The sequence below is a fragment of the Diuraphis noxia genome, unplaced genomic scaffold (assembly GCF_037042655.1).
Source record: "Diuraphis noxia isolate RWA-SAM2 unplaced genomic scaffold, SU_Dnox_SAM2 contig0003, whole genome shotgun sequence".
NCBI lineage: Eukaryota > Metazoa > Arthropoda > Insecta > Hemiptera > Aphididae > Diuraphis > Diuraphis noxia.
This window is the reverse complement of record NW_028301713.1, coordinates 16,625,378-16,641,159: the sequence shown is the minus strand read 5'-3', so window position 1 is coordinate 16,641,159 and position 15,782 is coordinate 16,625,378. Positions and strand designations below refer to the sequence as shown.

Here is a 15,782-nt window from a genome sequence, read left to right as displayed (position 1 = left end):
TAGATCTTCCTGAATATATCTAAGATAAAAGAGCAGTCATAAATGTAAAAAATAATGATGTTAAATGTTTTAAATATTCAATACTATCAAAGTTTGATAATCGTTCAAATAAAACTTATTTTAATAAGAAATATTTTGAAATGTTAGAAAAAAAAAGTTGCTTAGATTTTAAATGTATAGATTTTCCTACACCAATCAGTCAGATAAAAAAATGTGAACGTATAAATAATGTATCAATTAATATTTATAGTTTAAATGATGAGAAACATATTTTCCCTCTATATATTTGTAATACAGAAAGAAAAAAACATTTTGATCTACTTTTGTTTAATAATAATAACACATCACATTATTGTTATATAAAAAAATTTTCAAGATTTAGTAGAAGTCAAAAAACTAAAAACTGTTCCAGATTAATTATCTGTAAAAGATGTTTTACTACTTTTAGTGAAAATCCATGTAAAAGCAAACTTTGGGGTAAGAAAGGGTTGAGTGAACACCAGCATAATTGTAGAAAGAACCAATTAGGGAGACCAATAATGTTTGAAAAAGGGGATGATGATTTTATTTATTTTAAAAACTATAAAAATACACAGAGAATACCAATTGTTATTTATGCAGATTTTGAATGTATTTTAACTCCTAAAAAGAAGTCTAGTGAATTTAATAGATCTGAAAAATCTAAAACTTATGCTACACATTTACATGAAATTATGAGCTATGGGTTTTATGTCAAAGTTAACTATGATGTTATATCAAAAGAACTAGTAAAACAGTTCAAAATTCCAAGAAAGGTGGTAATTTATAGAGGTGAAAATGCTGAAAAAAAATGTATGGAAAATATGATTGTTATTGGAAATAATATTAATAAAATTTATCAAACAAATAAACCGATGAATAAATTAACTAAAGAAGAAGAAAGTAATTTTAAAAATACTAAGTTTTGTGGAAAATGTTGGAGACATTTTAAAAATAATAATTTAATTAAAGTCCGAGATCACTGTCATTTTAATGGTAAATATAGACAATGTCTTTGTCTTCAATGTAATTTTGAAATAACTAACCCCTCATTTGTACCAATTTTCTTCCATAATTTATCATACGATAGTCATTTCATAATTCGGGAACTTGGTTGTAATGATAAAGATATTCACGTTATTCCTAATTCGTCAGAAAAATATATATCCTTTAGTAAAGAAATCGCACATAGATTTAGTATTAAATTTGTCGATACATTCCGTTTCATGAGCGAATCATTAAGTAAACTTGCATTAAATTTATCTAAAGATAAGTTAAGGTTTAGAGAAACTCTTAAAATTTTTTCCATGAAATCATTAGATTTAGTCACTCAAAAAGGTATCTTCCCTTATGAATATGTCGATAGTTGGAGTAAATTAGATGATACTTTTTTACCATCAAAGTCTGAATTTCATAACTCTTTGACAGACGAAAAAATAAGCGATAAAGATTATATGCATGCTAAAAATATATGGCGAACATTCGATATAAAGACTTTAGGTGAGTATAGCGATCTTTATTTAAAGACTGACGTTACCATACTGGCTGACGTGTTTGAAAATTTTAGAGACTTATGTTTATCTACTCTCAGATTAGATCCTGCTCATTACATGACTGCTCCTGGATTTGCTTTTGATTGTATGCTTAAGTACACTAAGGTAAAATTGGAAAGGTTAAAGGATTACAACATGCTCCTCTTTTTTGAAAACTCAATCCGAGGTGGCATTTGTCAATCAACTAAAAGATATGCTAAAGCAAATATACCAAATATTGAAGGACTGGACTTCAATTCGAATGAACCAATTACATGGATTATATATCTTGACTGTGTAAATTTGTATGATAAATCTATGTTAACAGAATTGCCTTTCAAAGATTTTGAGTGGGTTAATGATCTCAATATTGATGTCACTAAAATTGCTGATGATTCAGAAGTTGGGTATATATTAGAAGTCGATATCGAGTACCCTAAGTATTTACATAAAAGTCATAATGATTTCCCATTTTTACCTATTAATGAGTGTCCTCCTAATTCTAAAGCTAAGAAATTGCTTACTACATTATCATCAAAAAAAAACTATATAGTACATTATAAAAACTTAAAACAGGCGATTTTAAACGGTATTAAAGTGACGAAAATTCATCGAGCTATTAGCTTTTCACAAAGCAAATGGATGGCATCATACATTGAATTGTGTACAACTATGAGAGTTGAAGCTAAAAACGAGTTTGAAAAAATTTTTTGGAAGTTGTTAATCAATAGTGTTTTCGGTTAATGTATGGAAAATGTTCGCGCAAGAACTTCTATAAAACTTGTTTCATCAGCAAAAAAAGCTAGAAAATTAATGGTTAAAACTAATTTTAAAGACAGAACTATATACACTGAGAATCTTATGGCTATTCATCAGCGTAAGGAAATCATTAAATTTGACAAGGCAATTTATGTAGGATTCGCAATTTTAGATGTTTCAAAAACATTTATGTATGACTTTCATTATAATGTAATGAAATAAAAATATGGTGCTAAAATTAGTTCTTTGTATTCAGATACTGATTCGTTGGTATACGCTATCCAAACAACAAATTTTTTCGATGATTTAAAAAAAAGTTTACTACCATATTTTGATACATCTAATTATCCTAAAGACCATTATTGTTTCAGTGAGACTCATAAAAATCAACCCGGATATTTTAAGGATGAAATGAAAGGAAAAATTCTAAAAGAATTTGTATCATTAAGACCGAAATTATATGCGTATAAAACTGTACATAGTGTTGAGGAAAAAAAAGCAAAGGTGTAAAAAAGTATATAATTAAAAATCACATGAAATTTGAAAATTACATGGATATATTATATGCATTTATAAACCATGTAACTGTTTAGGATAAACAAACTCATAGAAAAATGAATTTTATTCAATCGAATAAACATATTGTCCATTCGAAAACTATGACTAAGCTTGTTCTCATTTCTAACGATGATAAACGTTATATAATGGATGATGGGATTAATACATTGGCTTATGGCCACAAATTAAAAAACTTTATATATCCGCAATCGAAATAAACAAAAAGCGCTATCTATCAGTATTATATAATGTTTTAATTGTTAAACGTTTCATGTAAATAAACAAATTTTTTTTTAGTGTTATCAAAGAAAAAGGTAAAATATAATAATAAGATAAAAAATAATATAATATAAAATTTTATTTTAATATATCTGACAACGTTATCCATGAATTATGACTTGAATTAAAACCTAACCACTTGACAAACATTTTATTCCCAACTTTTTTTATAACACGTTCAACAAGAAAGGTGTTTGGAAAATCAGTTAATTTAATTTCTTGTTCATAAAAACCACCTAAGATTATATTGTTCGATTCATCTTTTAATTGATACGTTACTGGATTTGTATGTAAAAATTTTGAAAATGTAAATATTTCTGTCGTCCAATTTGGTGTGTATCCCTTATCAAATATATGTTTATATTTAGATATTCTTACTTTATCATTAATTTTAAATTTTGGTTTGTATAATGTTTTGATATTTGTATGTGTGTTAAGTTTAATTTTGTTTGCATCCATTCGAACTTCACTTGGTGTACATTTAATTGTTCTATGTTTTGTATTATTATAGTTTTGTATAATTTTTGATATTGTATTATACCAATTCCATGTACCTGTTGCAGTAAAATGTTTATATATTTTATTTTTAAGAGTTTGTATTACACGTTCACAAATTGAACACTTAATGACACTGAATGAACTATAATGTTTAATTTTATATTTTTTCATTAAATCTTGAAATTGATTATTATAAAATTCTGTACCATTATCTGTCTGTAACAATTTTGGATTAGCTTTTTTCAATATATTAAACATAGCTTTTGTACATTCCTCCGCTGTTTTATTTTTCAGTGCTTCTACCCATACATACTTGGTAAATGTATCAATTATGATTAAAATGAATTTAAAACCTTTATTTTTTCTAGAATGTGACTACATGTCTATTAAATCAGCTTGCCAGAGATCATCTTTAAACCGTGTAACTACGCTACGTCTAGGAAATATTTTTCTCGCTGGTCGATGTAGCTCATTAGCTATATTCTCTAAGGTTGCCATTATACTATAATATTCCTCTCATGTAATTCTTCTAAAATAGATATGATTTCATTACTAACGCCAGTATTACCAACTCTTTGTGATGATGTTAAAAGATTTAATCTAGTTACTAATTCATTTGGATCATCATAATAAACTAACTGTGTTCGAGGTATTACATCTTTATATAAACCAGAACCTTTCTTAGCATGTGGTGATGCAGTAAAATTAAACATCTTTTCAACTGGAGGATCTACAGACATAGAACTGTTTGCTGTAGGATTAAAATCAAATGGTTCATTTGTTATGGTTGTATTATTATGAACATTACTACGTTTAGCACTCGAACTAGATAAATGTTCGTTTAATTATTTAAATCTTATCCGAGGAGCTCTAGAGTTATTAATTTTAACTATTTCTTCGTTTAACTGTTTTTCTTCATTTTTCATTCTTTCGTAGAGAGGTTTTACAACGGTCGCCCATTTATGAAACTTTGAGGTTTTTGGTTTCCCATCCGCTTTTAAATGAACTCGAGAAGTTTTCAAAATATCGTAATAAGATTCCATATCTTGTATAGTTGTATTTTTTGGTTCTTTCTCACATAATAAAGACTGTAGTCCTAATGTCCATGGGTAGTATTTATTAAGCAGCTGTAAGTTACCATGGCTAAAAGTTACAGAGTCATCTCCTATTTTGTAAGAATCACTAGTTCTATCATAATGTAAACCATAAGATTTATCATAACGTTGTGATTTAGGACGTTCAAAAAAATTTACAAATGTCGAATTTAATTCATCATCTTCATTTTCTCCACTAGTGTATGAGGTTTCTGCATTTTTATAATCAGCTAGTTGTAAGTTACACGATGTATTTTTTTCTATTTTTGTACTGAGTGGTTCAGTTATTGGTTTAAATGCTTCACGGAAATAGTTATCTGAATCTATAATACCACGTTTCATTTCCATTATTTTTTGTTTAATATTTTTTTTTGATATTATTAAATTTTTTAGCAAAAACTTTTCTTTGTTCATAGTAAATAATAAACTCAATATTACTGTATCGTATGACCACTGGCAAGACTATGTAGATAATAACAATGTTACATTATATATATATATATTATATATAATTATTTTATTTTAATAAACGTATGAAAACCACATCTATATCTTCCTTCATTCATTTCTCGAGTTTTATCAATAACCATAAACCCATAATCACTTTGATTCCAACATAAATGAGAAATTTTCCGAAATTCTGAGAAATCCATATCTGTTGACGAATGATCATTGAATATATGACGTAAATTCATATCATCTTGTTTCAGAATTATTAAAAAGTTTGAGTTATCTCTTACCAACTGTTTTGGTATTTTAGAATATGTTTGTGCTAAATAAAATACAGAGCTAGCACCTGAATGTCTACAGATGCTAAAGTGTTCTCTAATAACAGACTGTGAATCACATATTACATCATCAAAAATTATAATAGAATTTTTCTTGGTTAAGTTTGGTTTTATAACTGCGTTTGTAAATATGAACAAATTAGCACCTTGTATATCATCCATTATTTTTTTTAACAAAACATATTTTTCTTGATTAGAGGTTTTAGAGTATAAATAAATATTTTCAAATCTTAACCCGTTTTCATGTGTGATTAGATTGTACATTATATTTGTTTTACCCGATCCACTAGGACCAACTAATATAGCACGTATAGTATCAGGTAATAACGAACCATGTCTTGATGGTTTTTTCGATATTTGTACATCTACGTTTATTATTTCTAATTTATCTTTCTGTTCAATTAAATCCATTTTCTTATAAATACTCAAAGATTTTTATTTTATATTCAGTTATTGATGATGCGTTCAACTCGGAAGTGTAAATCGAAAAAGACTGGTAAAGGTATTGTAAACTCTCTTACAAATAGTCTTCCGTTTGAATCCCATGTTCCAGGTTATCAGTTTTGTGGGCCAGGTACAAAATTAAAAAAAAGATTATATCGTGGTGACATAGGAATAAACCCATTAGACGCTGATTGTCGTGATCACGATATTGTGTATGCAGCGAGTAAAAATTTAGACGATGGACATAAAGCTTATAAAGTGTTAGAAAACCGTGCCTGGGAAAGATTTAAAGCAAAAGACACTCCTAGAAAAGAGAAATTGGTAGCGTACGCGGTAACAAACGTGATGAAAGCTAAAAGAAAAATAGGAATGGGTTATAAAATGAAACGTGCTACAAAAATAAAAAATCTCATGATAGCAGTAAAGAAAAAAAGAATGTCTAAGAAAAAAAATGGTAGCAAAAGACTGATTTTACCACCGAGACAAACAGGAGGTGTAATCCCCTTAATACCTATATTTGCGGGATTGTCAGCACTTGGTAGCTTAATGTCTGGAGGTGCTAGTGTGTATAATGCAATTCAAAATTCAAAAAGAAAAAAAGGTAGTGGTCTAAATTTAAACAAAAACAAGGTATGGAAAAAAACTGTTAAATACGCTACCTGACAGACCACTTTCGTCAGAAGATATTATAAAATGTATAACTAAGTTGAAAATCAATCATTTCCGTGGAGTGTTTTCACGTGATAACTTACCTAAAAAATCGTATGTAAATGAATGTGGTATATTAAACTTGGACATATCTTCAGGCGACGGGAGCCATTGGGTAGCGTTTCATAAAAATAAAGATAAAGTCATATATTTTGATAGCTTTGGTGATTTACCTCCACCAATTGAATTACAACGTTATTTTAAAAAGTTTAAAATAGTTTATAACTATTCTAACTATCAAGACTTCAATACATTCAACTGTGGGCATTTATGTCTTGAATTTTTACAATGCATGAATCTATTACACTAACTTTAACTGGAAAATCGACTGAATTGACTGCAAATTATTTTCCATCTCTAAACGTTTACGAGGGAGAACAGAAAGGAGGTTTTAGACCAAATAGATCCACCACAGACCAAATATTTACTATAAGGCAGATATTTCAGAAAATGTGGGAATTTGCTAAGGAGGTATATACTTTGTTTGTAGACTTTGAGAAAGCATACGATTCCATACATAGACCAACACTATTTAAGATATTAAAAGAGTTCGATATGCCAAAAAAGTTAATTAACCTGATTAAAGCGACAATGGAAAATTCTGAAATAAAAATAGCGAACTCTACATCTAAACCGTTCAAAGTAACTTCTGGTTTAAGGCAAGGGGATGCATTATCTCCAATACTTTTTAACCTAGTTCTGGAAAAGGTTGTCAGAGATATGAACATATCAGAAGGTGTAACACTTTAGGACAGTCAAAGATAATTCTGCTAGCATATGCCGACGATATTGCCAACTTAGGAGACAATATCGAAATAGTAAAAATACATTGTAAAAAACTTATGGATGCGGCGAATAAAGTTGGTCTCAGAATAAATGATAAAAAGACAGAATATATGAAACTAAACAGAAAAGACAGGACGTATCGTCACGGGGAGAGTATGAATGTAGATGGACATAAGTAGTATAGGGGGCACTTGAGCACACTTTTCCTAAAAATATCAGTAAAAGATCACAAGATTGATTTTAATCAGAAAACCATCACAAACAGTAAACTTTATCAGAAACGCTCGCTTAATCAGAAATAGAACACAAAATGAAAAAAAACATAAAAAGATCAGTAAACTGTAATTAATCAGAAATAGAAACAAAAAATGAAATAAAACATAAAAAGATCAGTAAACTGTAATTAAACATAAAAATAAAAGTAAAATGTAATTAAACATAAAAAGATCAGTAAACTGTAATTAAACATAAAAAGATCAGTAAACTGTAATTAAAAATAAAAAGATCACAAAGAAAACAATGTGCAAAAAGATCAGACAATTGAAATGCAATAATTATTAAAATATTTTTCATAGAACTTATGATATTAATAATTGAAAATTTAAATGCAACATTTCAATATTAGAAAATATTGAAATGTGATATAAATAATAGAAATGGAAAATATAACGATTGTGCATTTTTTAAACTGTTAGAAAATCAAATCAAAGAACGTGAAATACAATTACTTTAAGTATGTGTAACATTTTAATAATCATCATTTTTTTAATAGAAATATTTCTATTAAAAATATCTTAATATATTATATTTAAATAAATTTTTTATAATTGTCAATAAATTCTAAACATAAATGTCCACATATAGGAGGATCATCATAGTTTTGAAACTGGTCTTTGTTATACCACAGATTATCAACACCTAAATAATTTAAAATTTCAGGAGGAGGAGTACTCGAAAATGAATCAAAATATATATATTTTTTTTTTTCCATGCAACCCAATGAGAACCATTTTGAGTAGAATTATTTAAATTAAATATCCCACATTCATTTAACCAAGGTTTTTTAGGTAATTCATTTATCATGAAACAACCTCTAAAATTTTTTATATTATTTCCAAATTTTATTATATCAAAATTAATTAACGGTTCGATATTTATATTTTTAACTTTACTCCAAAAAGTTGTATAACAATCTGGATAATTTTTAATGTTTTTTCTAAATGTTGATATATCGAAATTAATCATTTCTTCGATTTTTTTTTTTTATTTGTCTTCAATCCAGAACCTTTATTTTTTTCCATTTCTTTATTGTGTCGAATTATTTCCTTTTCTATTTTTTTCTTATGTTTTCTATCTTTATAACTATCATACATTGTAATTAAAGCTGGAGTAGCTACTGCTGCAGCTTCTAGAAAAGGTAAAATTAATGGTAAAAATCCACCTTTAATTTGCTTCGGTGTAATCTCCAACCTTACTCCAGAATTTTTTTTCTTGGCATTTTTTAATTTATCTATTTGATTTTGATCTAAATAATATTTATTTTCTCCTTTATATATTTTATCACTAGCAATATGAATTGTTGCATTAGAATTTTTTTTATGAGCTTCAGCCAACTTTTTTTTATGGTTTTCAGTTAATTTAAAATGCATTTTATTATACAAAATATTTATTTAAAAAAATGTTAAATTTTATTCAAATATTAAATTCATTCCTAAATATCTTTTTGTTTTCATTACATTTGCAGTTGTCAAAGCAGCAATTTTTTCATTCAAAGAACTATCAGAAGCATAAAATCTTTCCATTGCTTTTTGTTGTAAATTTTTTTAAGCGATATGTCTTGTTTTAGTATCTTTATGATCTTTATAAAAATAATCATGTTCTCTTGCATATTCGTCTAACTTGTTAATCGGGGGAATATTTTCATCTAAATTTGTAAATGGTTCTAGATAATTATATCCAGGCCAATGTATCGGAGGTAATTTTGAACAATTTAAAAAATCATTAAAAAACCCTGAACCTTTTATAATATCCTTTGGTAAATGTGAAATATACGACATTAAGTATTCTACACCTTTAACGGGAATATCAATTATCTTTTCTATTTTTTTAATACAAAAATTAAGAATTTCAAGTTTTTCATCGTGATAAGTGTTTTTTCCCGATCTTTCTGCAGATGATATAACATGCAGTCTGTCAATTAATTGTTTAATATTATATTCTAACTTATTTGTTGTTTCTTTTGGTAAATTTAACAAAGATTGTAGTAAATATTCAACACCTTTTTTGGGAGTATCAATCAGTGTTTCCATGTTTCGTTTAAACAAATGAACAATACCAAGTTTTTCATTATGAAAACCATAATTTCCCGCTATTTCTTCAGCTAATATAAAATATAGTCTGTCAATTATTTTTATTATATTATCGATATAAATAAATTCAATAGGATTATTTGTATATTTTATTAAACCTTCACCTTTGGGTAAACTTTGTGATTCTTTCAGTGTTGGTGATTTATCTTTTTTTGATGTTTTTGGTTTACTTTCTTTAGTTTTTATTGATGTTAGTTTAATTTTTTCCCAAATAGGTTTAATCATTTCATTATATTTAGCACTTCCACTTGATTTAGGTTTTCCTGTGTTAATATCATTATTTTGGTATATTGAATCTGTTTCAATTAATATTTTTTCATAATTTTCAAAATCTTCTTTTGTATAAAATTCTGGTTTTGTAACATCTGTATGAGTTAACAATCTCCACATACCTGGGGTTAGTATATGTTTTTTTCCATTGAAAATTATATCATCAAAGTCAAATATTATAGGGTATTTTCCGATCATGAATACATCAATTTTACTTATATGATATATTCCAAATGGATTAACACCTTTAGCTTCATTTAGTAAAGTTGGTAAATATTTTTGCGCATTTTCACCTAATATTATTATATTTTTAGGCATAGGAGATTTATTTGTTGTTATTCGTGGAGAACTTTTAGGTGTTTTCATATTATCTTGATCTTCTGTTAGTCGTAATAATTCTGGATTACGAGGTTTATAAGGAGTAGGTATTATCATCTTTTGAATATCATTATCGGTTTTAATAGCAACCTCTTTAACATCATTAACAGATGATTCAACATTTGATAAGGCTTTTAATATTGGTTCATAATGTTTTACTTTTTCTTCTGATGTATATTTATCGTTTAAAACTGTTTTTCTATAGTTATTTTGTAAATTTTTTTTAAGATTAATTATTTTTTGGATTTCTTTTTGTGTATATTCAACGTGTCCCCGAATAGGGGACGCGTTATTGTTGTCACCTTCATCTTCATCTTTTTTTATAAAATTTAAATTTTTTTTGGATTGTTCTAAATCTGATTTTTTAAAAGTTTTTTGTAAATTTTGTCGAAGATGAATTAATTGTTTCATTTTTTCTGTTTCGTTTTCTAAGTTATTTCCGACCTTGGAATTGTTTTGGTCTTCAAATGTTATATTTTTTTTAATTTTATTTTTTAATTCATTTTGAATTTGTTTGATATCCATTTATTACATAAAAAATAATTTTCATGGTTCATCAATACTTAAAATATCATTACCTTTATTGTCATAAATAAAATTTTTTATTATGTCTATTGTTATGAAACCATATGTTTTTATTTTATTTTTTTTATCATATGTTTTACAATAAGTTCTAAAAATGTGTTTAAATTTGTCTAATGGTATAATTTTGCTAATAAAATCGGACCATATTTTTTCAATATAATAATTTGACTGATTAAAAACAATTATAACAGTCAAATTATTTCTTATTGTTTTTATATCTACTGAATTTTATTTGCGATATGAGTTCCTGTTTCTTGTTGAGCTTCATAATCAAAAAACATATATTTTTCTGTGTAAGTACAATCTTGATATTTTTTACTACCTTTATAACATTTATAACAATCATCACGATCAATACATTTACCTCCTTTTGATATTCTAGGTTGCATATAACATTGGTGTTCATTTATTTTCACTTCTTGTTTACAATTTCTACATTCACTATATCCACATAAATGTTCCTTATTTCTTAATTCTATTTTATTACATTCAATACATTTGTAAACATATTCACATATTTAATTATGATTATCTAAACATTCTTGATTAAAACAATATCTATTACATTTTTCACAATATATTCTATTTTTCGTACTACATAAATGTTCAAATCTCTTACCAAAATCTGTACATAATTTACATACATTGTATTCTTTAACACATTTATGTTTATCTTTATTTTTATATGGTTTATCACACTTTTCACAATAATAAGACGATCCGTAGAATCCTTTAGCTGATGTAATAACATCAAAATGATTACCATTTTTATAGAAATACATTTTAGTTTCTTTATCATCGCCCTTATAAATTAAAGTATTTAAATTTTCAGCACAAATAACATTTATTTGTATATCTAGTGCAAGTTCCACATTCTTAATATCATTCAATGTAAAACCTTCTTCGTTATATTCTGTTAACATATTACATAATTCTAATGCTAAATCTTTTTGAATTTTTCTATCCATATTTAATTGTTTAATTTTATTGGAATCAAATTCATATCCTAAAATATTATTTGTTTGAGTAGATAATGCAACAACAATAGCTCTGGGACAACATGAATTATCATTGTTCTTAATCTGAATAATACTATTTTTCGTTTTTATATTTTCTGATAAATTTATTATTTTAGTTCGATTTGAACCCCTTGGTATTTTTACTAATTGAACTTGAAAAGTAGTTTCTGTGATATCAATTGTTTCAGCTGAAGTTAATATGTTACCAATTTTTTTTTTTTAAGTTTGATAAAAAATTGTCAGATTTCATTCCAGTAGATATAGTGTTATTTAAATTTGGATTCATTACTATAATATTTATTTGATCACCTTTTTCGTAATTTGAATTTTTTTGGACAAGGTTTAACATCTCCTCTAGAGCTTTATGTGTATAATCAATTTTGTATTTTGTATTACTTAGTTTAAGATCTTTTATTAAAGTTTCTCTATTCAGCTTCATGTATCTTAAATTTCTTTTGCACTTGTTTATTCAATTGAATTACATCTATCAACTCAAAAACCTCTGGTGTTTTTTCTAATGAACTATTAAAATAATTTTCTTCGGTGAAAAATGTTTTTTCTAACTTCTGAAACGGATTATTGTTTAATGAACTATTATCAGTCTTGAAAATATCTCCTTTAAATTTACGAAAAGGTTGTTGCTTTCTTTTATTTATGATACTTGTTATTAAATTTTCTTTATTAAGTTTGTAAATTGATCTTATATCATAATCTCTTGCTAATGACTTAAGCTCAGAGATTTTTAAATCACGAATTGTATGACCTATCCTAATTTTTGATTTAAGATCAATTTTTTTAAGGGTACTATATCCCTTAAGTTTATTCTCTTTTGCTATTGACTTAAGCTCAGAGACTTTCATATTTTCTAATATTCTTATAGAATTTATGTTTGCCATTGTTTATTATAATTTTTATTTTTATTTTTTTTTTTAAATAACATATTCAATTTTCTTTTGAAAGATTTTGCATTTGAGGATTTTATTTCATTTTGTGATCTATTTGTGATTTAATCAATTTTACTGATCTTTTTATGTTTAATTACAGTTTACTGATCTTTTTATGTTTAATTACAGTTTACTGATCTTTTTATGTTTAATTACAGTTTACTGATCTTTTTTATGTTTTATTTCATTTTTTGTTTCTATTTCTGATTAATTACAGTTTACTGATCTTTTTATGTTTTATTTCATTTTGTGTTCTATTTCTGATTAAGCGAGCGTTTCTGATAAAGTTTACTGTTTGTGATGATTTTCTGATTAAAATCAATCTTGTGATCTTTTACTGATATTTTTAGGAAAAGTGTGCTCAAGTGCCCCCTATACTACTGACATATATTCGAAAGAGTTCCACAATTTAAATACTTAGGTGTCCTCTTAACTCAGGACAATGAGTTAAAAGTAGATATTTCCAAAAGAATGCAACTGGTCAATAACTGCTATTTTGGTGTGGGAACCCTGTTAAAATCGAGATCAGTATCTTTGAACTTAAAAATAAAGATATACATGACATTATACGCCCTGTCGTCCTATATGGGTCAGAAACATGGGCACCAAGAAAAATAGAGGAATTAAGAAACTAGACACATTTGAAAGAAAAATTTTAAGACGTATATACGGACCTTGTTTCGACTCAAGAACTCAAGAGTGGAGAATTCAAACCAATGAAGAACTACAGAACTTGTTTTAGAGACCATGTATTTCAAACGAAATCAAAAAAAGAAGACTGTTGTGGGCAGGCCACGCCTGGAGGAAAAAAGACGCTATGATTAACACAGTAATCAGGGAAGAACCGAAAGGAAAGAGACCACTAGGTAGACCACGCCTAAGATAGGAAGATTGCGTGAGGAAAGATCTTAAAGAGGTTGATCCAGGAGAAAACTGGTGAGAAATGGCGGAGGATAGAATAAATTGGAGGGAAATTTGTTTTGCGGGATGGTCTTGAAGGCCGGAAAAAACCCCCCAAAAAAAAAATAAATAAATAAAAACGTTTACGAGGATTCAGAAATAGCTTTGTTATCTTTGCAAACGTTCAATTCGTTTCCAAATATTATAAATCCAATTAATAACCGACCGAAAATAGAAGTTATTCCTTCAAAGAAACATAACATAAAATATTGCAGTTTTGAATTTAGTTTCAAAGATGGATGCTATGAAATAGAAGATATTAACAATTATATTGCAAAAGAGTTACTACGAGTTAATAAAGACTATGGAACACAGATAACATTCAGTGTACGTATTGATCCTGTTGATTTTAGAACGTATATAAAATGCAATGGACTACTTAGGTTCGATATTCCATTTAGTATAGCACCTGTTTTTGGGTTTAAAAAGATACAATATGGACCGTTTCATGAAGATCGTCGATCGGATAAAGCGGCCAATTTAAACACGATTAATTCTATAAAAGTATTGTGTAATATAGCACATGGGTCATTCAATAACCAACTTCAAAGTCATTCGATATATGAGTTTTTCCCGATTGGGAGAACAGGAACAAAGGTTGTTCAATCTCCGCCAAACCTTATATATTACAGATTAAACAAAACAGATATTAATTCAATAACTGTTCAGTTAGTTGACCAAAACAATAACCCAATTGACGATTTTAACGAGACATTGATAGTTGTTCTACATATTAAACGTCACGGATCTCATTATTAAATTTATATCTTAGATTTTGTAATGTATGAGTCAGTTACTTTAAGTTTAACTGGGAATGCTACCATATTATCTGTAAATTATTTTCCGTCTATAAACCTTTACGAGGACTCAGAAATAGCTTTGTTATGTTTACAGTTATTTAATTCATTTCCAAATATTAATGAAAATAATAATACATTTTCTATAGAAATAGTTGACGATGAAAACAATAATGATATGATGCCTATGATGTGTCATATTAAATTGGAAGAGGGATGTTATGAAATTGAAGATATTAATCAACGAATTAAGAAGCAAATAGATGCCTATAATAGTGAAAACTTAACCAAATTAACATTCAACATTTCGGTTGATCCTAATGATTTCAGATCGTATATAAAATGTAATGGGATACTACACTTTGAGATTCCATATAGTATGGCACCTGTATTCGATTTTGAAAAAAGACAATATAAACCAGTGTATGCAATTCATCGATCGGAAAAAGCAGTAAATTTAAACACAATTAATTCTATAAAAGTATTGTGTAATATAGCTCAAGGATCATTCAGCAACCATCTTCAAAGTCATTCGATTTACGAGTTTTTCCCGAGTGGAAGGACAGGATCTAAAGTAATTCAGTCACCGCTAAATTTAGTAAATTACAAATTGAATAAAACAAATATTTATTCGATAACCGTTCAGCTAGTTGATCAAGATCATAATCCGATTGATAATTTTGGTGAGGCATTGACAATCGTGTTACATATTAAACATTACGGATCTTGATATGGGATTAAAATTCAATATAAATCCGCTACTTCGGATCAGTTCAACTAGTCATAAGACTAAAGTGGTACCGGTAACATCAAATAAAGTAAAAAAATTGACGTTGAAAAATAAAAAAATAAGAATTTAAAAAATGGAACACAATCAACAAACGATTAAGGTGAATTCAGTGATTGCATCCCATTGAAATATTGGTTAGGTCTGTTTGAAGATTATAAAAAAATATTAGTAAATTCAAGATTGGAATTAATATTAACTCGAATTTA

General features: G+C 27.0%; 3 protein-coding genes across 3 annotated transcripts; 2 read left to right on the top strand and 1 right to left on the bottom strand.

Annotated features, from left to right (window-relative positions):
* Positions 1-5,300: 5,300 nt before the first annotated feature.
* LOC149056839 (uncharacterized) lies at positions 5,301-5,945 on the bottom strand. Its single transcript, XM_089223324.1, has 3 exons — positions 5,805-5,945; positions 5,479-5,672; positions 5,301-5,393 (listed from the first exon to the last, which is right to left on the bottom strand). Exons 1-3 carry the CDS (start codon positions 5,935-5,937, stop codon positions 5,301-5,303), a joined length of 420 nt encoding a protein of 139 aa, XP_089079450.1. The 5' UTR covers positions 5,938-5,945.
* Positions 5,946-6,966: 1,021 nt separating this feature from the next.
* Positions 6,967-14,748, top strand: LOC149056838 (uncharacterized). The gene is made up of 2 exons (XM_089223317.1): positions 6,967-7,037; positions 14,067-14,748. Exons 1-2 carry the CDS (start codon positions 6,967-6,969, stop codon positions 14,746-14,748), a joined length of 753 nt encoding a protein of 250 aa, XP_089079443.1.
* A 21-nt stretch (positions 14,749-14,769) lies between these two features.
* LOC149056837 (uncharacterized) lies at positions 14,770-15,516 on the top strand. Its single transcript, XM_089223316.1, has one exon. The coding sequence runs from the start codon at positions 14,770-14,772 to the stop codon at positions 15,514-15,516; it is 747 nt and encodes a 248-aa protein (XP_089079442.1).
* Positions 15,517-15,782: the final 266 nt, after the last annotated feature.